A 23688-nucleotide genomic window follows, 5' to 3' on the forward strand; every position below is an offset into this window, starting at 1 on the left:
GAATTGCTCTATTCTCTAGCTCTGTGACTTATGGGAGTGTTTTTATTTTATAATTGGTGAACAAAGTGATTGTTTAAACAGTACTCCACCATTTGTCTTGCAGCAATGTCTTGGTGTGCATTGCTGTTCTGTTCTGAGTCCACTCTCTAAAGTTATCTTAGTTTTCTAATACTTCATGGTGTGGCATCTTTTGCTAGGCATTGAAAGAAGAGTAGCCAGCCATTCCTACTTCAGGGAGCTGACCTCGCAGCTCCGCAGTTTCTCCTTGCTGTCTGCATTCCACTGAGGTTACCTACCACCTTCTGACCTTGCCTCTGGGCACATATGCCCTCATGCAGCACAGTTATTGTAGAATCAAACCCAACAGTATGGGTTAGAAGGGACCTTAAAGCTCATCCAGTTCCAGCCGCCTGCCATGGGCAGGGACACCTTCCACTAGAGCAGGTTGCTCCAAGCCCCGTCCAACCTGGCCTTGAACACTGCCAGGGATGGGGCAGCCACAGCTTCTCTGGGCAACCTCTGCCAGTGCCTTATCACCATCAGGGTAATAATGATGTCTTAATGTCTATTCTAAATCTCCCCTTGATATACTTTTGTTCACTTCCTTTCTGGCCTCTTAGAGATTACAAGCTCAGAGGTGAAAGAAACACTGATTCCTGGCACTAATTCGGTATGCTTGGCCAGGACATGTGGTAGGTAATTGACAATAGCATTTCTTTTTTCCTTTGCTTTTTGAAAGACATGATGACTTGTGAAGTGATGCCACAATTTGCAAGTTTGGTATATTTTCATGGGTTTTGCATGTACTGTTTCTACTGATAATACTCATTAACTTAGATATTTGGTTGAGCCAACTGTCCGTACAATTGCTTGCTTTATTGTCCATTGTCTTCCTTCGGTTTCATTATTTTTGGAGTGGTCTTGTCTTCCATTCAGTCATAAATACAAGTTTCTCTGTAAATGTAATCTTTTAATCTTTTTTTTTTCTGATTAACAAGTCTTTAAAAACAGTTGTTTTTACAATTATCTTTGAATGTTTTATGTATATTTAAGTTTCCTTTATTTGCCTTTGTATGATTAAGCACAGTGCCTGTTTTATGCAGTTCAGGTCCTCGTTTTCAGAACCGTTACACTAAATGCTGGTGTGTAACAAGCTTTTCTTACAGCGGGTGATGCTCTGGATGGGGAAACTTGCTGGTTAAACTCCACCTTGGCGCCGAGGTCGGGTCCCTCAGCGCTGAGGGTCCCCCCGCAGCCATTAGCAGCCCCGCGCCGCCGCGGGGAACTACAACTCCCGACGGCCCCCGCGCCACGCCGCTTCCCGCCGAGCTAAGATGGCGGCCGCCGTGGAACGTGTGGTGGGAGAGGCGCCGGCAGGCTACACGGGTGAGAGGGCCCGGGGTAACAGGGAGGGAGCGGGAGCGGGGCCCGGACGGCAGCGGGGTCTTTAACCGGTGCGTCGTTCGCAGCTCTGGCGGTGAAGTTCGGGGAGCGGCAGCGCTGTCCTCACTATTTGTTGGTAAAGGAGCACCAGCTGCGGGAAGGCGCCGGCACCGCGCACCCCCCTCACCGCACCCTCTTCGTCCTCAACGTGCCCCCGTACTGCACACCGGTGAGTGAGGCTGGCGCCGGGAGGGGCGAGGGGCGGCTTACCGGTGGGGGGGACTGAAGGCTGCGGGCATAGCCTCATGAGCCCGGGGCCGTGGCGTGCGTCGGGGGGTGGGCTGAGGGGCTGGGCCATGCCGGGCAGCCCTGAGACAGTGGGGAGAGAAATTGCCTCTGCTTTTCTGTAGCACTTCTTTTCTCTCGTTCTCCATATCAAGGGCTCTCTGTCCAGGCTGTTCAGCCGCTGCGGGCATGTCCAGTCTGTGGACATGTGTGACAAACCAGGGCCCGGGGAGAAAAAAGGGAAACTGAACTCCAAGTTCTTCAACTGCAAAGCTGTAACGGTAAAGCCCGGTGGGGAAGGGGAATCCTGATGCTTAGAATGGGGAAAGATCACAAGCACTGGAGGGTACTACTTGAAACGTGAGACATGGGAAACCATTTGGGGGCACTGGGTGATGTGATTACTTAAAGTTTGCATTATCTCTTTTTGCTGTCCCGCTGCAACTTGAAGTTTGATTTTTATTATATTTGTAGTGCAGCTCTGTTCAGCGTCACCAGTTTCTGTGGTGTATCTTGACTGCCATAGATGTCTTCTACTTTCAGGGATTTCAAGTGGCATACGTGGTTTTCAAGAAACCAGCTGGCGTCCAGGCAGCCAAGGCTCTGTCGCAGGAAGGTCCCTTGCTGATCTCAACAGAGAGTCACCCCGTGAAAACTGGTGTTAGGAGTAAGTCAGCCCTGGCTATCTTCCTGCTAGCTAGTGCTGGGGAAGAACTATGCTTATTCCTTGCTGAATCCTACCCTGCGTGTCCCAGATTAATTCTCACCATTTTGTACTGAGCTGGAAGGTGTCGAGTAATTCACTGCCCTGCTTTTATTATTCACAATCTTGTAGTCATGTTGTAGTCTGGTCCTGTGACCATATGGGAGAAGGGAGTTGCTTGGTGTAACGGAAGGGCAGTTTTTTCCAACATCTTTTCAGTACTGCATAAATTCAGATAAACTCTCAGTGTCTTACACTCAAAACAGAATCCGACTCAATAACAGGCACCTGTTATTGAGTGCTGACACCCTGATGTGTGTCAGGGTGACAGCACTTCAGGTGTCACCCCTTGACAGGAATGCAGCCCTCAGTGTTGCACCTCTTGGACTTAATGCTAGCCTGCTCCTGCTCAGGAAAGTTGCAAGCTCTTCCTGTCACTTTCTGGTTATGGCCTGGGCCACAAGTTGGTTGAGCTGTGGTGTGGGGAGGCTGAACAGAATGGGAAGAGCATCTCCTTCCCCACCGCAGTTCTCTCTAGAGCTGCCCAAAGGCATCAAACCAGGGCTTGATTCTAGCAGAGGCTATGGCTGACTTCTGCCCTCTTCCTCAGAGTGGATCGCCAGCTATGCAGCCTCAGTTGTGGATCAGGAGGAGCTGAAGGCTGAGGTGGATGCCTACATGCAAGACTATGACAAAAAGATAAAAGAGGTGAGGCCAGGCTGGGGAGGGGACCCAGCTAAGCAGTTTATTTGGGGAGAGGAAAGGAAGAGAGAAGATCTCTCAATGTCCTGGTCTCAGTGAAAAGGGTGGTGGGAAACATGCTGGTCGGCAGGGTTGTTTTACTCCCAGTTGCTGGTGGGCAGTTAGCTCCTAGTTTGGTCCACAACACCTGACCCTTCCATCCAGGCCTTACAATACATATCCACAAATAAACTGGGTCCTGGCTTGTGTACAGTGTTCTGACTGATAGTTGAATGCCTGTTCTTAGTTCCATGCCTGCATTCAAATCTTGTGCAGAAGCAGGAGCTGTAGCTTTGTCGGGGAGCTGTGCATCAGGTTGGCTGTCAGCGCATCTGCACTAAGCTGTCCCACCCTCTTGTCTTTACAGGAAGAAGCCAAAGCAGCCAGGGAGGAGGGTGTTCCGGATGAGGAGGGCTGGGTGAAGGTAACACGGAGGGGCCGGAAGCCTGGTCTGCCCCGGACAGAGGCGGCCAACCTGCGCCTGCTGGAGAAGGAGAAACGGAAAAGGGCCCGCAAAGAGCTGCTCAACTTCTATGCCTGGCAGCATCGTGAGACCAAGAGAGAACGTGAGTGTCCGAGCCTTCTCTGCCCCCTCCCTGTGGCTCTTGTCCCTTGCATCATGGTCATTTGTCTGTCAGTGGAGAGTCCACCACCTGTATCCAGCTGCAGGTGAACAGTGCTGCGTGGTTGTGCAGATAGCCTCGCCAGCTCTTGGGGCCTCTTGCCACCATCTCTTCTAGAAAGGGCTGCTGCAGTATTTTGTGGGAGAGTGCACAGATCCTGGCTTTCCAATAGATGTCTCTTCAGCCTGCACAAAAGCAGCAATTCAAAGGGAACACTAGTCATTTCCTTCCCCAAGAGGGAGCTGCAGCACTGCCAGAGAGGAGCTCCAGAGCCCCAGCTTGGCACTTAGCCCAGGCGCAAAAGTACCTGCTCTGGGAAGTGTGTGTGAGGATTACGCCCTTCCTGGCATGTGGAAGTGAAGCTCCCCAGGGGAGGGAGATCTGCTGTTCCCATGTGACCTGTTCTCTTTCTGTCTCTTAGACATCGCCCAGTTGAGGAAGAAATTTGAGGAGGACAAGCAGAGGATCGCGCTGATGCGAGCCCAGCGCAAGTTTCGGCCATACTAAGCTGTGCTGAGCTATTCCTGGGGTGCCCGGGCTGGAGAGGGCGGGAGAGATGCCTGATGACTCCATATCACAAAGGATTTCAGGGAACTGAGGCATCTTCAGATTGTCCCTGCCCTTGGATCTGAAACGGGAGATCCCAGCAACTGTCACTGAAGGAGGAGTTTCTTTTTCTTGCAATGGAATTCTGCTCTCTTGGCCATCATTTGGCCCTGTGGCATCACTTCCCAGGGTGCTCAGGCCAAGGAGCTGAGGCCTTTCCTGTGACAACTTGTATTTCCCTGCTGCCCAAGGCCCTCTTGTAGCTTGGTGAGAGCTGGGATTGACCCAGCACAGCCTCTTTAGGGGCAGGAATGTCTGAAGAACTGTAAATGAACTGCTGCTATGTTCTCAAAATGTGGGGATGCCTCTCTCTCCCCTTTGGTCTGCATGGGGAGACCTGGAGCTTCTGGTATGCTGGGGTGGCAATAAAAGTCATGGCTTGTATGCTGGTGCTCCTTTGCACATTTTATCTGGGGGTGAGTTAGAAATGAAGGGAAGTGACCTTTGGGAAAGCCCATCTGGGAAGTTCCCAGACCTGTTGTCACAAGGAAGGTGGTTTGGTACAGAGTCCTCCCCCTTCCCTCAGTGTTTTCCTTTCAGTCAGCTGCTGAGGTGCTCAGTCTTATGGCTGTGAGTGGACCCCTACAGCCTTATCTAGCCCAGGCTCTGGGAGCTTCTGATGTTCAGCACTGTCAGTAGAACGAGGTGAGCTGGCAGCCTGCCTTTGGAGGGAGCAACCAGACTCTTCATGGCCTGTTTTCTCTTAACCTGTTGTCAGACAGTAGGAGGGAGATAAGGATGGCAACAGGCACATCCAGCTGTGGGGCAGTGCTTTTGCACTGCCCACAGAACCTTTGTGCAGCTTTGGACTTAACGATGGCCCACCCCTGTGCACTGTGACCAGAAAGGGCCCGTTGTCACTCTACAGCCTCCATATGGGTATAGCCATGAATGTGAGGTGGAAATACTGGGAATTTCCACTGAGGTGGGTTAAAATGCATTCACCCTCCCCTGGAAAACCCACTGCCAATGCAGCTTCCATTGCATAGGGAGACTGCCAGGCCTGCTTGCTTCAGTTGGCTTTTTGCATCAATTTAACTAGAAGGCAGATGGATCCTAATTGTGCCTCAACTAAAGCAGACTGCATGTAAAAATCACTGCTTCCAAGATCAGTGTTTTAGCTGCTTGGGCAAACATCCCAAAAGAAAGGATTCTCCTCTAGAGTCAAGAAGACAGGGTTAACATTAGGAAATTAATCTTTATTTAGAAGGACAGAAATAATCTCTGCCAACTTTTACATTATTAGTAATTCTCCCTGCTGCTTCAGATAGAGGATTAGTGACTCATTCCCTAGGAGTTCATTAAAATGGCCTTCTGTGCTCAGGTGAGCTCTTATTTAAGCTGTTCTTTAAAACTGACTTTTTTCTACAGGTCTCACAGTCGAAGGGAGACATGAAGGTCCTTTGAGCTCAGGCATCCATGGAAGTAAGCAGAAAAGCAGAATACTTTCCTGTTTTTCCAGTAGCTCTAATCCTAGGATAAGACTGGTTGTACCATCCTAAGGGAGGAAGTAAGATGAGCCACCCATCTCCTGCTGAGCTACAGCTGGTGCTGCTGCTCCCACAGAGGATGCCTCTGCCTGTATTCCTGTTTTATTGCTTCCACTCTGCAGTGAGCCAACGTTAGGAAAGAGTATAATGAAACTGATGTTGAATGTGAGGTAAGAATGGTGACAATTCCTCCAGAGCCTGCTTTTTAGCTCCACGTTCTCCTGGCCTGCTGCAGCAGTGAGGGCTTCCTAGAGCCTGGCTCTGGTGTTCTGCGCTGTCAGGAAGTTGCTGATGATCCCAGACACCACCTCAGGCTTGTTCAGGTGCACAAAATGACTCCCAGGTACCTCTATTAGCTGGATGTGCTGGAAAGAAAGGATACAAGATGTGAACCAGAAAAGCATTCCCTCAGACAAGCTGTGGGGCAGGGGTAAGAGAGAACAAGGCTGGGATGACTGGACTAGGGAAGAGCTGGGTCTAGAGCGCAGTACTAACTTGGGACTCCTGCAGCAGAGGTCAAGTTGGCTTCCCCACAGTGTGAGAGCTGTGCCATTCAGGACAAATTGCGTAGTGGGGGGTGCCCACTGAGGGTGGCCATCAAGGCAAGCTGCTGCTCCCAGTTGGGGACCCATACAGTAGAGATCCAAGGATGGAGTTTGCTCTCACCTCTTTGAGGGTAGACTCAAATGCCTCCTGTAGGTCTTTCACAAAGTGATTTCTGGTGTCCAGCTTGTACGGAACCAAGAGTCCGTCTTGTGCTCTGAAAAGCAACAGCAAGGCTCAGTACAGCACATAGTGTGTCTCCATTTGTCTTTGCTATTGTCTTGGGCAGAAGCTTTGTCCCCAGGACAGGGGGTGACAGAGACAACTGCTCTTTCTAAGCTGCTTTTAAACGGCAGGGATACAGGGTCATACATGGCAGTCAGAGGGGCAGCTGTTTTCTGTCAAACTATCTGTTCAAAACCTTAGGCCTGGTAGTATCAGAGTGGAGACTGGTTAGCTATTGCTCCCCTCCAAGTGCTGTCTCATAATACATCATTCCTTAGCCCCACCATGTCTTCTGCCTTTTCCCTTCCATACAGCCTCTACATATCCCCTCTGTCCCTTTCTCCCCTCCACAGTGCTGTTTTGAACTGGGTGTGCCCCACTTAGAGATGGAAGTACCAGGGCAGTCCTCCTGGAGAAGCCAGCATTAGACCTCCTGCAGAGTTATGATCATGCTATCTCCTACTCCACTGCAGGTGATGGGACAAGATGACATCCCAGGCACTGAGGCATGTACTCTGTATGGCCTAGAAGACTTGTGCTCACTATGATGTTGTATTTCTGGGTAAGCTGGAATATCCTTAAGAGCTTATGATTTTAGCAGACCAGGGGTGCCAAAACTGCTCTTTATTTCCCAACTTCTAGCACTTCTTATTTCCTAGAGAGTCTTCTAATGGCACAACACAGACCAAGGCAGCCAGGGCCCTGCACATCTTGCCCTCCAAGGGCAGATGCGGAGGAGGACAGAACCAGCTACCCACCCAGACAGCTCAACAGCTTGTGGGGTTCTGCGCAAACCACTGGCTACCTTCCCACAGCTTTTCTCCTGGCCCTGGACACCCAAGAGGTAAGCTTGCAGGAGCTGGATGTGGCCAGGGGCTCTAGGACCAGCTGGAGGAGGTAGAGGCTGCCCTGATTTTACCTGTTTGCTTAGGCAAGAGGTTTCTGGGTCTGGAGAAGGGGGCAGGCTGGGGTGCTGTGACCTGGGGAAGAGCTGTGTGGGCCAGGAGGAAAGTAAGTAGAAACAGTGTGGAGTGTCACAGGCTTGCCAGGATGGCCCCTTCCTGTAGGGCTGAGGGATGGAAAGTTACGGGTTTGGGAGCGTGAAGGCAGGAGGATGTGGCAGGACTGACATTTCCTCAGTCAGCCTTGCACCAGGGAGACCCAGCCTAAAAGCACAGCCTAGGCCGGAAGGAGGATGCTCTCTGTGTGCTCTAGGAGCCTGCCCAGCCTGAAGCAGTGGTAAGGAACTCAGAAATGCTTCATGTTTGAGGCTGTGCTGTTGTGCCAACTGGCCCAAAGGCCTGGGTGGCTGCTGCAGAGGAGGGGTTACCTGAGGGCTCCTTTCTAACCTTTACTCCCTCCACCCAGGGCTGCAGGAAGGCAGCAAGGGTTGGTTTGGCTTGTGCCTCACTCACACAATGATGAGCACACGGTCCTGGATCTTCTGCAGGAGCTTCACACACTGCTCCACTGTTAAGGACTCTCGACTCTGCTGCAGGTGCAAAGACAGGGAGGGCAGCAAAGGTCAGGGACAGCAGCTGGGAACAAAGAGTATACCTGACCCCTGCTGCACTAGTGGCCCTTAAGGCAGAAGTGGCTGCGGTCCCAAAGCTGCCATGCTGGGACATGACAGGCAGCCAGGCCGTGCACAAGAGTAGCTGGCTCTGCAAAGGCTCCTTCTGTCCAGCTGCATTTCAGGGCTGCCAGCAACACTGCCTGCTGGGATGCAGCACATATGGGAATGATCTCATACCAGAGAAAAGCTTTAAAAATCCCTTTACTAAAAAGGAGACAGTACACTACTCTGGCTTTCATACCCTGGCAATGGCACAGGTAGAGGAGGCCCTGCTTGCTCAAAAGCAGCACAAAGCTATCAAAACATCAAACATGCGGACTTTGCTCCACACTCTCCCCTTCTTCCACAGGTGACCTGACAAGCTGACAGAAAGCATCCATCCAGCTGCTGCCTGAAGAGTTATAATGGCAACAAAATGTGGCCATGAGGCCCTGGGGCAGAGGAACTGCTAGGAAAAAAAAATCAGTAACATTTTCCAGTGACTCTGTAAGCTGAGTCAATGTTTGAGGCTCTTTTAACAGCAGCGTTTAAAAGAGAGGGAGGAATTAGAGGCACAGAAAGTAACCAGCTGAGCGGAAGCAGGGAGCGGATCTCCACTACGGCTGAGTTTTGTATAAGCTCAGAACTCAGAAGCAGCAGGGGGCACGTCAGAAGAGCAATGCTCACCGTCCGGACTCTCATGTCTCTGTTATACACCAGCCCTGGAATGAAAAAACAGAAGGTTTTAGTGTCTCGCAGGAGCTGCTCTGCTTCTCCTCCCCTCTGGGGTCTGCCCAAGACTTTTGAGACAGGAGGATTAGGATTAATTCAGATTTCTCCTTTCTTAATTTCTTTTCTTTTGGTGTTCCAGGACTCAAGCACCAAACCCAGCTACTGGGAATGGAGAGCTCTGCCTCCAGACTTAATTGCTCCCATTCAGGCTGCATGAAATTGTAGTTAGGGCACCCTGTACCCTGTGGAAGACAATGGCTGTTGGCACTGCTCCCATCCCACACCCAGGGCTGGCCCAGCACTGGGATGAGCCCTGTCTCCACGCAGACCCTTACCAGCGGGTGTCTCAGTTGCTCCTCGCTGCAGTAGGATTGCCCCACCCTCTGCTGTCAGATGTCTGTTGGCTTCTAAGAGCCTGAGGGAGAGACAAGGCAGAGAGATTGTGCTGCTGGGAAAGGGAGGAAGTGAAGCGAAAATGGCATGACAAGGTGACAGTGAGCTCTCAGGCTGCTTCAGAAAAGAGCAAAAGAAGCAGCAGAAGCAAAAGGTCTTGGTGAGATTCCAGAAGGACTTGAAAGAGGAAGTGCAGAGACAGTTTCCCTTTCTCATTCACGCAGGCGTAACTCTGTCCAAGGTGAGGGCAGGCAGCAAATGAAGAGGACAAATGGGAACCGACCTCTGCAATGCTGCTTCAGGGCTTCGTGCTCTGGGAGTTTGCTGCTTTGCCTCTAGACTCAGTAATCTGTCAATCACCAATCGCTTTGATTCCAGCCACGCCTCAGTGTCCTGAAACAAAGAGACATAGGGCACAGGAATAACCCCCCTTTCTGAATCATTTTACCCCTTATCAAAGGGTAGAAATGGGCATTTCACCCTTCAATATCCCTCAGAACTCCTACCAGTTGCGGACATTAAAAGTGTCTGTTTCTGGGGGAAAGGGAACAGCAATACTTAAAAGGCAAGGCAGGAACAGAAAGCTAAGCACTGCTGTAAAGAACTGACTTTTTACCCTTGCAATCTTTTCTACCCCTTCCTGCCTCACTTTTGAGCTGAGGACAAGTGTTCAAAAGAACAAGGGAAATCTGTTATCTTTTGTCTCTTTGACCCTGGGCCTCTGTCCCACTTCTGCCAACCAAAGCCCAGCATCTGGTAGCGATGAGGTCAGGTTGGGAATGTAGCTTTACATCCTGCCAGGAGCAGAAAAAGAGATCTACCCAGATCACCAACAAGCTGTTGGCAAAAGGCCTGCTGGCAGTTGCTTGGACAGAGGTTCCAGTTCCCTTTGTACAAGGGTATGGCACAGACAAATAAATTTCAGTGCTAAGGGACTGTAGGATGTGGAGCACTACCAAGTGTCCCCCAAGGGCCACCCTCCACAGGGACCTCAGTCTGTGCAACAAGAAGCAGATCTGTGCCTGCCAAAAGGAAGAGCACCAAGAGTTGTGTGATCTGTCAGGAACTGGTCACATCAGTGCTTTCTCTGAGCAAATGAAAGAAAGAAAAAAAATAAAACCCAAGCATCTACTTTTTAATTTAAAAGTGAGGGGAAGTACTTGTGAAATCTAACCTCTGGTGCTAGCAGAAAGCCAAGGTTTTCCAGCAGGATCAGCTTTTCCACCATCTCAGGATAAAGGAAACAGAACTGAGGAGAAATGAAACAATATGAGAGAAAAGCTGAGTGTTGAGGGATGTCTTCAACCTGGTACACTGGAGAGGGAGTCAGGGAAGGGCCTCTCCTTCCCTGTAATCCAAGTCCCATAGTTTGTCCCTTCAATTTCCTCCTGTTTGTTGTTCCAGCTGCAGAAATCACAAATCCCATGAAGAAGGGATGTTTTACTCACCATTCCTGCCACAGCTCCACCTGCAAAGGAGAGAAAAGTCCTCTCTTACACCCAGGACACACACACACACCCCACCCCTGGTAACAGAAACTCCCTTCACGCACAGCAGGAGCTGCCTTAGAAGCAGACATGCATGTAGTACCAATGAACAAAGCCCCAGCTAGAGTAGCAGGCAAAGAGCAGGGCTGCTGGCCAACTGGACTCTTGTCCTGTGCCATACCCATCTTCCTCTCAGGCAGCGAAGGCCAAGGAGGAGTTACTAGTTACACACTATGGTGTGCAAGCTCTGTGAGCTGCAGCCAGCGCAGCCCTGCGGAGCAAAATCCAAACTGTGGCAAAACCCAAGCATAAAGGAATAGAACCTGGAGTCTGGTTCCCTTCAGCAAGCTCCACGAACCACCAAGAAGGGCCCTGCTCTCCTCAGGCTTTGTGGCCTTGTGAGAACCAGGGAGGAAGGCCTGCTGTGAATTCTCCTGCCACAGATCACCCCTCTTTGCACACTGCTGTTCCCTCCTGGGCCTGGAGTAGTCCCACAGCAAGGCTGACCACTGCTTGTACTACAGGGCCCTGAAAGCAGAGGCATTTCAAACAAGGACACAGATTTCTGAATCCCTCAAGCAGCAACCTGGTATTTGACACAATAAATATTCCAACCCAGCTCCTAGCAGTATGTCTTGTAAGTTAATTACCTACTCCTATTTCCATGAATCTCACAGCTTACAAGGACAAGAACCACTTACCCATACTGTGACCCATCAGGGTGAACCGTCTCCACTGCAAGGCTAAATGGCAACAGACAAAAACAGACAGCTGCATTAGAAACTAAAGCAGCAGCATCTTGAAGCTTCTCCACCAACACAGGCCCCTTCTCACAAGAGGGCTTTTTCACTGCTTAATTTGCTTCCTAATCCAGAAATGAGGTGGCTAAGTAGGCCAGTTTTAAAGAAAGAGAGCTTCCACCACCTCATTTCCTTAGTAGTTAAGTCACACAGCTCTCAATCTCTTTCTATATGGCAAACAAACTACAGCAAATTCCCATTCATTGCCAGACACAGGACTGGCAGGAAAGAAAGGAGTCTAACTGGGCAGCATCTGCCAAAGAGAGAGACCTTGACAGAGCATCCTGCTGCAGGGCATTCCACAAAAGCCATGAGGACACAGAGCCAGATCTGCTGCCTTGAGGGAAGTATGATTATCCCAAGTGAAAGCTCTCTGCGTCATTTAGCACACCAGGCTCCAGTTCATTTTTAGAGAATCCCAAGAGGCTTATGGGAAAATACCGCTTCATCAGTGCTGCATCATCTGAAATGCACCTCACTGAAAGATGTTTTACCCTCTGGCACCATTGAAGAACTTCCAGAGGCTCTTTGTATACTGAATGAGGGATGCAAAACTGCACATGCCACAACCTCCCACAAGATCAGGTGGACAGTTAGATCAGGAGTTATTAGGAGCCCAGTACACTTTGGCTGACAGATTTCTTTGTATGATACTAAAGCAAGCAGCCAGCTGCCATCAGGGAGAACCAGAGGAGTCTCCAGCTTACACCTAACACTGGTTAGAGACCACTGACTGACTACAAAAAGCCAGTCTGGCAAAACTATTTAGTTGCATTCACCACTTTGCTACTACTGCTTTTTAGTATAGAAACACTTGCTGTTATAGAAAAACTTACTGTTTGTTCCTCTCACAAAATAGTGAGAAAAGGACTGCTTATTCAGTCTGTGGTCTCAAAGCACAGTCTTGTATCAGGCTGGGGAGAAGCAGAGGGAACCAACCAACCCCTCTCCTGACAGCAAACGCTGCCTGCTTGTCCTAAGGAGCAATGTAGCACCCTCTGCACAAACAGCCTCTCAAGGGGCCCTTCAGCTGCCCACCTGCTGCCACTCGGCGCACATCACTCACGTAATCCAGAAAATGGTAGGGGCAGCCTGCAGGTCGGTGGGATGACAAACCGTGGCCAGAAAAATCCATTGCCACATAATAGCAACCTGAAAGGGAGAATGTATCAGATATGCAGCCCTGCAATACAACAGAAACCATCCTGCTGAGCCAGACCTACCTCTGGGGAGCAGTGGAATGAGCTTGTCAAAGGTGTTGGCATTGTCCAGCCAGCCATGCAAGCACAGCACAGGGTGTCCCTCTGAAGATCCCCAGGCCTTGGCTGCCACATGGCCCCAGGGCACAGGGAACTTCACCTCTGAAAACATGCACAAAATAGAGTGCTCACAAGGTATGTCCCTGGAGAGAGCCACGTGCTCCAAGCAGGTCCCAGCGATCTTGTTAATGGCCCAGAGCTCTGGAAAGAGTAATACAGGTCTTTAGTAACTCACCAGCCTCCTGTGGTCTTAATTAGCAGCTTGCTGATTTATAGCTCTCCATTCAACATCCCAAGATGCCATCCCTGCCTGCCTGTTTGGGGAATCCTCTTCCCAGCACGTACTAGTGATGCTCCTAGGAAGAAACAGGCTTTTCCTACACAGGAGGTAAAAAGCCTCCTCTCTGTCTCTGCAGCAGCTGCAAGCTGAACAGAAGACACAGGAGATCTGGCAAGAGGGAACCACGCACAATTCCCGCAGCTAGCTGCAGTCAGCCAGGCACCTGTCCTGGACTAAAAAGACAATTTCAGGAATAAGGATGCTGCTTCCAGTACTACACTCCTCTTTTACCTTGTGCTTCTCCTCTTTCATACCACCAGTCGGCACCTTCGAGAGAGCACTTGCCGTGGTCACTGCTGCCACACTCCTGCGCCCCGGCATGGGATTATAAATCCACAACCTGCTAGAGACCTGCTCAACCTCAAACTTGTCTCATCCCTCCCGATCTGCCTGGTAATTACAGCGCCAACATCTGACCTTTACTCAACCCCAGCCTCCTAAGTGAACCCCTCAGTACTACCCAGCCTCTGGGGATCTGCCAGGGGTGGCCTGAGTATCTCCCCTTCACCCCCAAGCCCACCTGACCTCCAGGGTGCCTCATAAGCAGCCTGATTCTCCCTACCCCCAGGTCTCCCATGCCATACTGCCTTCCCAGTGACTTGTCTCAGGTCTCTATTCCCTTAAATAGCCTCTGAGACCTGACAGCAATTAAATCACTCTACTGCAAGTCCCTCCTGAGCCCTTATCTCTGTACAGTGTGAAGACAAAGGGGATGGGCTGAGAGAGAAGGCTACTGTCAGGACTCTGAGACCACTTACAGGCCCCAACGGCAGCAGTCAGCTACACATGGGGACTCCCCTACATCTTTCCCTCGTGCCCATGAGCCTGTTTAAGCTCAGCCCAGCAGCAGCCCAGTAGTGCTGGTCTCCAGGGGCAAAGGTGAAGCTCCAAGGACCATGGCCCTGCCTGCTGATCACAGGGCTGTCTCACCCTGATCAGGCCGCCCTGATCCTGACAACCATGGGCTGACTTCCTGGTGTGACCATGGCCCTGCCCCTTCCTCACAGACGTGCCTGAGAACCTGGGCTCCTGGCAGAGTCTGACTGCCCTCCCCAGGCCCTCCCTGCCTGACCCCAGCGGGGCTGCGGCCCTAGGGTCCCTCCGGCGGGCAGGAAGAGCCGCTACACCCGCTCCTTCGCCTCAGGGCGCCCTGGGGCAGCTCGTCCTGGTCCCGGGCTCGGGGACGGAGCGGCCCCCGGAGCGCCGCGGCTGCTGGCGGCCGCCCCGGCCCCGCTCCCCGCGCCCGCACGCTGCTCCCCGGCCCCCTCCTACCGCTCTGTCCGGCCGGGACGGCAGAGCAAGGCCGTGGCTGGAGGAGACAGCCGGCGGCAGAGCGGACAGCCCGGCTACACCGCCCTGCTCCCCACCTTCCGGGCTGCCCCGGGGCTCCGCCTCCTGCCGCTCTGCCGGCTCGGGGCAGCCGCGGCCCGAAGCAGGCAGGCAGGCGGGAGGGTGGCAGTGCCGCCATCTTTGTCCCCCGTCCGCCTCCTGGCTCCGGGGGTCCTGCGAGGAAACGGGGCAGTGGGTGAGGGCCTAAGAGCGCGGTCTCCCCTGCACGGGGAGCCGTTCCCGGTTCCCCACCGCTCCCCACCTTTGGCCCTGCAGCAAGGGGACATCCTGTCAAACCCTCAACCCTCCACAGCATCACTTGTTGTTTTCCTCCTGAGCCAGCTATTGCTCCAGTCACAGCAACCCAGCCTGCCCTCTCCTCCAGGCCCAGACACCTCTTACCTGACTGAACAGGTGAAAGCAGGGCAGTCTCCAGCTGATCCTGGAGCCTCTGGCCTGACCCAGCTGCTGCAGGCTCTCCTCTTGGGTGCCCAGAGCAGGGAGATGCTGTGAATGGTAGCCAATGCCCTGTGTTTGGTTGAGGCTTAGCAAGCATAAAAAGGAGTTAATGATGCCTGTGGGGTCTGCAGTTGCCATCAACCTACTTACTGGGCACAATAGGGACCTGTGAGAAGTCACAGTCATGGCAGTATGGCTGCATCCTTGGCTACCTCCAGCAGATGTGTTACTGACTATGGAAACTGCCTGTACTGCAGCAACACAGTGTGAGATGTTTTAACTGTGACCCAGGAACATTGTAGCAACATCAAACAGGCTCAGTGCTTGACACCAGTGCTGAACTTCCATCGCTCTCTGATAGAGAAACTCTTCTGAACTCTTAATGCCTGCTGGAATCGTGTTGCTCCAGGGATAAGAGTCACACTCCCTTGCTGTGTCCCATCACAGTGAACTGACTACTGCAGGGCCAAGCTGCGGCAGATACACAGCAGACAGCACTGCCTTCCTTCGCTGCTGTACTCCTCTTCTTCAAAAACAGACCCCTCTCAGATGGGGAGGTTGCCACAATTTTCTTCATCAGGCCAGGCTTCAAGAAAGACAATACCTGAGTATGGCTGGGAATACTGCTTGCTGGTGCAATGCATTCCCTCCAGCAGTCAGTCAGCAAGGCCTAACACAGACCACAACTGCTCCCCTTCAGTCAAGGACTCTGCTGTCAAATGAAGCAAAGTCAAACCATGCTGAGTAGTGGGATGTCTTGCTGGAGCAGTTGCAGAGAGCAAAATGAATGTCTGTTCGTAGGGAGTCATTTTTATATTGGTAATTGAAAACTCTTCTGCTCAGTTCAGCACATCAGTCTCCTAAATTACACCATACATTTTCAGAACAGCTTGCAAAGCTTGAAAGAAACCAGTGTAGAAGCTTACAGCCCTGCTTCTCCTGCCTACCTCAATCTCACCCTGGCAAAATAGCTCTGCACCCCAGAAGTTGAAAGGTAACCTTGAGGACCCATCACTGAGAATAAATGAATGCTCTGGAGCTCAGCCTACCCTGCGAGTGAGCCATTAGAAGGAAATCAGAATCTTACAGGCTTGGAAAATCCAGTGGATTGCTTTTCCTTAGCCTCCTTGGAGGAGGAACAGAAAAGCAGACTGTAAGTGGTGAGCAGGCATGCAGAGGGAGAGAGGCCGCAGTGCTGTCTAAGCATCTTTCCTAGAGCTGTCAGAGACATGTGTCTGATTACAAAAGGTGAAAAACAAGGGACAGGTTGGCAGAACAGATCTGTAAAATGCACTCAATAATCAATCACTGTTGCTAATGTAGGCCAGGGCCTTCCTGTGAATTGCTGGGATTTTTTCACAAAAAGTCACCAGAAAGCAGTGTAATTGTTAGCAGTGGCTGCTAGGCTTGTGATTCTTCTGTCTGTGGTGTAGCTCTTGAGGAAGAGCAGCAGGGGCAATGTGGACCCTTTGAGGAAACCTCTGTCATTGGTAAGACAACAGGCAATGGCCTGGAAAATCCATTGCCACTTAACTGCAATCTGAAAAGGAGAATCAGTGTGCAGACCCAACACATGACTCACAGCCCCTTCTCCTGAGCCAGACCCACTTCTGGGGATCAGTGGAATGAGCCTATCGCAGGTGGTGGCATTGTCCAGCCAGCCATGCAAGCACATCACAGCACAGGGTATCCCCTTCACAGTCCCAGGCTTTGGCTGCCCCATGTCCCTGTGGCGCAGGGAACTTCACCTCGGAGAATTTGTACCCACAGGCAATATCCTTTGAGTGCTACATGCTGACAGGTAGTCTCAGAAAGCTCATTAACAGCTAAGAGCTCTCAACAGAGCTTGTAGGTTGGTGCTGGTCACCAAAGTTGTTTATCTGGCAGCCCCAAACTCTACTCAGTACCAGGTTTTGGACACAAGCCTGTTTGAGGTAATCCTGGGATCCTGCTGTAAATGCTGGTATGTGCATCACCACTCACAGGTCTTGGATTCTCTCCTGCACCATCTTTGGCCCTCTGCCCCACTCCAGCAGTCAGTAGGACCTGGGTTCTCTGCTTTGAGTCACAGAGATGACCTCTGGGGCTGAGGTGGGAATAGTACATTCTTTAGGAAATTTGGACTTCTGTGAGCTGCATCCCAAGTCACTTCTGGTAGGAGGCTGCATCAGCAGGCACCTCATGGGAAAGGAAAAACTCCTCACAGAAATCCTAGTGACTGGTGATGTGGGGTAGAGCTGCAAGTGGGGAATGTTGCACTAAGATGTAGCCCTCCCCTCCCATCTTATTAGCCAAAGCCAGATTGTTGAGATCTTCTCCAGGTCCTTCCTGTTTTCTCCAGTGCAATGTTACTTAATCCTCTGAAAGAGCAGCCCAGCATCTCACAAGACTGCATATCTCCCCTGGTACTGCTTGGCAAACTACCCCTCAGGGGGAGAGCCCTCTGCATGATGCATGGCGAAACTCGGATGTCTCACAGAATTCATTCTTCTGCATCTGCTTCTAAGAAGTGTCACAGGCTACTGCAGTGGAGTTGCTGCCTGTGGAGGACCAAGTTAGACTCCACCTGGAAGGGTGCTGGGGTGTTGGCTGGGCTGGTGGTGAGAAAGGCTGGTATGCACAAAGAACTGGATGGGAGATAGTTTTGAGATACCCTGTGTGCTTAGCAAAGGATAATTTAACCTCTGTGTCCTTGCCAAGGAGAAAGAGACCTGTAAGGGTGAACGCTGGGACGTGCAGAGCTGTCATGCTCCGCTGAGTTGGAACAGCATTGATCAGTTTGTGCTAGCTGCAGATCTGGTGAGGAAACTTTAAGTACAGCAGATTGATTGCTACCAAGGGACAAATTCCCCATAGCTGGTTGGATTCAAGCACTGAAGTACTGACATATTGATCATATGGTGATTTATTAGTCATACCCCTGTACCCCAAACTCTCTTCTGTAGTTATACAAGTAAAAAAGCATGCTATAGCTAGCTTAACTGCTTTCTTTCAGAGGACGTATAGAGGAAATACCTCTGTATAAAGCCCCACATTGTGAGCATATGCTGCAGTCATAGTGGACAGGAACATAAAAGTGATCACAGGACAACATTTATTGTGTAACCAGCCCCAGCATGCTGGCTCCCAGGCTGTGGGTTTGTGGGCAGCAAGCAAGACTGGGATGCTGCCAGGGCCCACATAGCAGTTCTTCCTCTGCGACAAGGACCAGATGCTTCTCTGCTTCAGCAGCCCAGATCAGGGCAAGGATCCCTACGAGGACAGGGGCAAAATCTAAGTGCAGAGCTGTTGGTGTGGGTGCATGCACTGCTTGAGCACACAGCGGGATCAGGGGGAACAGAGAGACACTTAATGACTACAGGTAAGCCCCTACCTCCCCAGTGCCTGGTTCCCTAATGAGTCTTCTGCACTTTGTCATGTACACTGCTTGATGTGCCCCTGCCTGAGGAAAGCTGCCTTCTCATCCCGCCCTTCTGCACAAGGTTGTGGAGGAGAAGACCTTATCTGCTAATGTGACTTATGAAAGGAGAACAGAGTTTAGGAAATGAGAGGCCTCAATGAGGGGCTGAACCACAGGTCTGCACCCTGTGGACATTTCCCAGTGGGTACCCCCTCCCTTGAGTTCTCTCCACAAACTTTGCTTGCTTTGGAGATGATCCCAGGGTTTAAATGAGCTGCTTATGTGGGAAGAGTTGAGGTAGGACGCAAAAGTCTTGGCACCCCTGGGCTCTGCTTGAGAGAGGCAGACCCATTAAGGTACTTTGTGTGGTGTGCTTTTCCTTGGGTTTTCCCTAATTTTGTGTTGAATTTCATTGATGTGAACGAGTTTCTGGTGACTGAAAAAGCAGTTGACATACTAAGATAAAAAACTGCTGTGATGGCTTAAGTTGGTTTCTCTCCCCTTGCTCCAGACACATGCCTGTTGTGCTCCTTGCCCCAGAGCTCTCCAGCCCTGCAGAATCTGTGAGAGACAAATAGATGCTGGCTCTTTACTCACCACCGTCTGGGGCCAATGTGACAGTTTCAATTGAAATCTTTGTTTAAGTTAATAAGCCAAGCTATGAGTGGTTGAAAAAGTGGCGTGCATCTGCTCCAGGGATTAACATGCAGCAGAATTTGGATAGTAGGGTGTCCTGGTTTCAGCTGTAACGTAGCTGGCATAGGGCTGCTGGGGTGTTAAATCATCCCCACGTGAACCACCACTGTTCAGCTGGAAGCAGCCCCAGGCACACACCATGCATCAGCTCCAAGTGGTGCACATTTGTATCACTTTATTTGCAACTAATGAAATAGCTAGGAACATTTATTGCATATAAATTATATATGAGCACCTATCATACAAATAAACGCTTTCCTGTCTCAGCTTTCCATTTCCTTCTTCATCAGAAAGTCTTTTATATTTGGGACAGATTGACGAGTCTCTGCTGGTCCCCATCCCCTGGGCCTGTTTTGGTTAACTAGTGAGGCGAGCTACTCTCCAGGCCTACAAAACCCACACACACCTTGAGAGTAACACCTATTTTAATGTGTGAACCAGCATGGAAAGAGGAGTTTCTCTCCAGCTTTTTTCTAGACTTAACCTTCCTTCATTTGGAAAATCTGGCAGATTCCCCATAGGCTGGGAGAAAATAATAGCAAAAACCATGAGTAATCTGATATTTGTAATTACAGGTCTATGAGCTCCCTATTGCCCTCAGAATAAGAAAATAGAACATACAAGGATCATTTAAAAACAAGGGAAGAGTTCTAGTTAATGTTAACTCTCATGAGCTTATGGAAAATAATCCAGAAAGCTGCTTGGGAACTTTCGGAGATGTAAGTTATAGGTTTGGTTTATGGATTTGGCTGATAAATGTAAAAGCTGTTGACATAATAGGGCTCCAGCAAGGAAACTGATACAGTCTTACACTGTGTTTTGATTTTTAAGAAACTGGAATTATACCAAATTAACACATTTTGTGGTAATTGGACTGAAAATTGACTAGTTAGCAAGTGTCAAAATGTTAAAGTTGGTACAAGCACATGATATGTGTTTTTAAAACAGCCCAATGGTTGAGTTACTCAGGGCGGGCCACTCTTCATGTCTGGCAGCTCTGTCTGTGGAAGAAGTGACTCTGGCAGAGGCTTGATTCGTGGTGCAGGAGCAGCTGAATGTGAGCTCCCAGTGCAACACCGCAGTCAGAAAGGCTAATTCCATCCTCAGATGTATAAGCAGGGAATACAGAGCAGGTGTAATGAGATTACATTGCAGGAGATTATATTGTGTCTGCTAATTCCATGGATGTGATTACTGGTGTATAAGAATTCCCAGTTTTGACATCTGTGATTCGAGGAGGAAGTTAACAAGTTGGAGAGGCTTCCTGCAAGAGCTTTCAGGCCTGATAAGGGGTTGGAAGACATCTTATGGGGGAGGAGCACTTGGGACTGATACGATCAAAGCCTAAGTATGCCTATGGAGGATTAAAGTTTTGCTCCTCTAATTGCTGTGCTGCCTAACAATGGTACAAGAAAAAACAGTCTATAGAGATGTGGTATACCTTTTATAATGGAAAAAGCAGTTAAACACTTGAGCAGTTTACTTAGGGTGGTGGCAGCTTCCCAGCCATTGGCAGATTTTGAATTAAGATGGGACCTTTAACAAAACAACAGTGATTAATGTGACAGAGTCCTTTGTCCTGTGATCATCTGGAAAGCAGGCCGGTCTGGAAATTAGTCTGCTGCAACAGACACTGCTGTCAGATGGTACCAGCCTGCAGTACTTCTGCTACAACTGCTCTGAAAATTACAGCCCATATTTATACTCCCTTCCTTCCTTCCTTCTATGTTGCTTTTCTTCATTTAGAGGCTCAGCTTCCTCAGCTGAGGTAGCCCCTGCTGCTAGGTCCAGCAGTGACTCAGGACCTTTCTGCTATGGGGTCAATGTCTTGGATCACTCCCTGCACTCCTCTGTGTTGTTCTTGTTTATTTGGAGATAGCCCTGAAGCAGGTGGGCACAGGTCAGAACTCAGTGCTTGTGTCCTGTGACTGGGATTCAGCATCACTTCCCACCTCGGTGTGGGGCAACAAATCCGGGAAAGCATGGGCAGGGCCGAGGCTGAATGTTCCAGGCAAAGGATTCTGAGGAGAGGGCTCCAGGTAAGGCCCATCACTTTTGGACAGCCCTCCAGGAACTTGCCCTGAAAATGTGGAATAACAGGGAGAAACAGTAGGCCTCTGGCTCACAATGAAATCTTAACTGAGTACCTCCCTCCGTGTTTGGTGGGCAGCAACGCCGGGAGGAGTTATCTGAGGTGGTCACAGATTTATGGGGCCACAGAGCCCCCGGGACCTCACACCTGAGTCCATTGCTGCAGAGGACTGGTGCCTCCCTCATTTCCTCTGTTACTGTTCTGGGGTGTTTGACATATAGGCCAGATTCAGAGGCGAGGGAACAGTTTGCAATAGAGTTATAAAAGGCTGTTTGTTTTCTCTGCAGCTGCTTACATCTGACCTAAATACCTTCCAGGCTATGCAGCCTGGTGCTTTCTTTGAAAACCTAGAAGGTCAGTGACTGCTGGGTCTTCCTCCCTCAGATGAACCCAGGGGGATGTACAGAGCCATAACTGCACTGACAAGTGAGAACTGCCCTCCCTTTTTACCTCTCCTCTGTTTTTTGGAGTTTGACAATAATAAGCATACAAGGAATTGCTGGATTTGTGTTCTCACAGAAGTAACTGTGCATGTTATAAAAACCTGAAGCAGAAATTGGGCTTTTTGAGCCCATGTATGTGATTGTAGGGAAAGGAGATGGTTGTGCCCACCTGCCCTGCTTGGCGCAGGGAAGCTCCATCCTTGAAAGAGCAGGCTGAACAGCCACCAGCAAAGCATCCCACTATCCCACTGGGCTGTCTCTGTGCAGTACTGCAACCGCTGCTCACTGCAGCTCAGCTCCGGGCCACTGCACCCTGTGAAGCCCAACCTCCTGATGGCAACTGCTGTGCCCAGGCTCAGCAGTGTGCCGGCTAGCTCAGCTTCCCAGCTTCACCTCCAGCCCTGCTGCCTGCAGGCACACTGTGTTGCACATTGCCCATTGGCACTAGGAGAACGGGCCAGAGTTCCCCACTGCTCCATGAGGCTCAGGCCCAGCCAAGGAGGATGCAGGAGCCTGGTGCTGGGCTGCTGGCACAGGCTGAAGCACGTGAGCACGGTGGTGTCCACCAGAGCTGCAGAGGGAAGCCACAACAGCAGAGGGTTGTTGCAGGCTGGAATGAAGATGCGTCTGCAGTCATGTGTGGGGTGCCCACGGCCCATGGCACAGTCATGGCTGTGGCTCCCCACCCTCCACCACCTGCAGCATCGCTCAGTACAGGGGTGCAGCAGCTCTGTGCCAGAGGTTGGCAACCTGCAAGCAGCGGTGCACAGCTCTGCAGCCGCGCTAAGTCACTCTGCTCCGGGCAGCCCCTGTACCTTCTATTTCCTGGAAAGCAGTTTTTCTTTGATACTGAGAAAAGCCCTGCTCTTGGAGGGGAAGGAGGGGCCTGGCCACCACTTCATGCAGAGGGGCCACTACTTGTGCTAACTTTTCTCAGGAGAGTTGATCTAATACATTCTCCGCTCACTCTAAACCACAGAAAGGTGGCTTTGTTTGTTGTTTTGGGCTGTTTTTCCTGGGGGGAGCAGATTAAGGGGGCTGGGGGATTTTTGTGTGTTGGTTTTGTCCTCCTGGCTTTCTCCTTTTGTGTTGTTGTTGGTTTGTTGTTGTTTTTTTTGTTTGTTTGTTTTTTTAAATTCTTAACATTTTGATGTTAGCACCTCCTAAAAGGAGACTTCTAAGAAGTTATGAGAGGAACCATCTAGAAAGGGGAGGAAGGGTCAAAAGGGAAAAACCACCTAAGACTGTATGCAGTCAAAGATTGTACTTTTTGTACTGTTTGCAGGCTGGAGTCGCAGCACACAAGAAGATCATGGCAGTCATTCTCTACCCACCCCCCAAGCATCCTTTCAGCCTTCTCTCTGTACTAGATCTCCTGCACTGCCTGCATCACCTCTCATGCCAGGTACCCAGGCCTGCCCATGCTTTCTTTTCTCCCTTCCCATTTGATTACCTGTCAGGTATCCCCCAGCTTATGTCTGAGCCACTCTGATCACTTCATGTCCAGGGCAGTTTCATCTCCCACTCAAATCCCATCCCAAAGCCAGTGTGCGCACCAGTGGGTGACAACACGTTTGGGTCTGGCTGGGGGACCAATAAGGCACTGAGCCCCTAATAATCATCTGGAGTCACTCGTCATCTGCAGGTGATGCTCCAGCCCCTGCTGAACTTCCACTCACAGGCTTGCTGGCTGAAGGGCAAAGCAGTACTGACACAGCTAAGGTGATCACCCATCTTCCCTCCACCATGACCTCTATGGATCTCCTTTTGCTTTTCTGTACCTCTCTTCATTTCTTCTGCAGATTTTCAGTGCTTCATTCTCTCCACCTCAGTTCTTTCCCTCACTGCATTACCTTCTTCCTTCCTATGGGTCAATGCATACCTTTTGCTTTTCCAGAAAATCATCTTTATTTAGCAGTTTCCAATGACCTGCCCCCAAATACCTTTCTTCTTCCCACACCTCCCAAACTGATAGGAGCAAATAGGCAGCTCATGGCTCTTTCTACCTTGCTCAGACCATAAGGAATTCACATGCTGAGAAGGAGAAAAGCTGTTTAGGCTGTTGGATATCCACATCTTTGAACTTACCAAAGACTTTGGGTTG

At 50.5% G+C, this 23688-nt stretch overlaps 2 protein-coding genes across 2 annotated transcripts; one reads left to right on the plus strand and one right to left on the minus strand.

Moving 5' to 3' along the window:
* The first annotated feature begins 649 nt into the window (after positions 1-649).
* Positions 650-4725, plus strand: RRP7A (ribosomal RNA processing 7 homolog A). The gene is made up of 7 exons (XM_061362655.1): positions 650-1386; positions 1470-1612; positions 1824-1949; positions 2212-2335; positions 2982-3079; positions 3480-3678; positions 4157-4725. The coding sequence occupies exons 1-7, from the start codon at positions 1335-1337 to the stop codon at positions 4240-4242; spliced, it is 828 nt and encodes a 275-aa protein (XP_061218639.1). The 5' UTR covers positions 650-1334; the 3' UTR covers positions 4243-4725.
* A 1218-nt stretch (positions 4726-5943) lies between these two features.
* SERHL2 (serine hydrolase like 2) lies at positions 5944-14483 on the minus strand. The gene is made up of 12 exons (XM_061362641.1): positions 14438-14483; positions 12790-13026; positions 12605-12718; positions 11468-11509; positions 10728-10747; positions 10454-10528; positions 9563-9672; positions 9222-9301; positions 8842-8876; positions 8015-8091; positions 6498-6591; positions 5944-6196 (listed from the first exon to the last, which is right to left on the minus strand). Exons 2-12 carry the CDS (start codon positions 12935-12937, stop codon positions 6080-6082), a joined length of 912 nt encoding a protein of 303 aa, XP_061218625.1. The 5' UTR covers positions 12938-13026; positions 14438-14483; the 3' UTR covers positions 5944-6079.
* Positions 14484-23688: the final 9205 nt, after the last annotated feature.

This window comes from Neopsephotus bourkii, unplaced genomic scaffold (genome assembly GCF_033783945.1).
Source record: "Neopsephotus bourkii isolate Nb327-2 ecotype Australia unplaced genomic scaffold, CSIRO-AGI_Nbou_v1 NB_107, whole genome shotgun sequence".
Taxonomy (NCBI): Eukaryota; Metazoa; Chordata; class Aves; order Psittaciformes; family Psittacidae; genus Neopsephotus; species Neopsephotus bourkii.

Bases quoted from the DNA above. Each gene is read 5' to 3' on its own strand.
- RRP7A (XM_061362655.1), top strand. From the start codon at position 1,335: ATGGCGGCCGCCGTGGAACGTGTGGTGGGAGAGGCGCCGGCAGGCTAC. The intron at 3,080-3,479 runs GTGAGGCCAGGC...TTGTCTTTACAG, and splicing joins ATGACAAAAAGATAAAAGAG to GAAGAAGCCAAAGCAGCCAG. The intron at 3,679-4,156 runs GTGAGTGTCCGA...TCTGTCTCTTAG, and splicing joins TCGTGAGACCAAGAGAGAAC to ACATCGCCCAGTTGAGGAAG.
- SERHL2 (XM_061362641.1), bottom strand. From the start codon at position 12,937: ATGTTTTCAGAGGTGAAGTTCCCTGTGCCCTGGGGCCATGTGGCAGCC. The intron at 10,748-11,467 runs GTAAGTGGTTCT...TCTCCTTTGCAG, and splicing joins CCTGATGGGTCACAGTATGG to GTGGAGCTGTGGCAGGAATG. The intron at 6,197-6,497 runs GTGAGAGCAAAC...CTTTCTTTCCAG, and splicing joins TTGAGTCTACCCTCAAAGAG to CACATCCAGCTAATAGAGGT.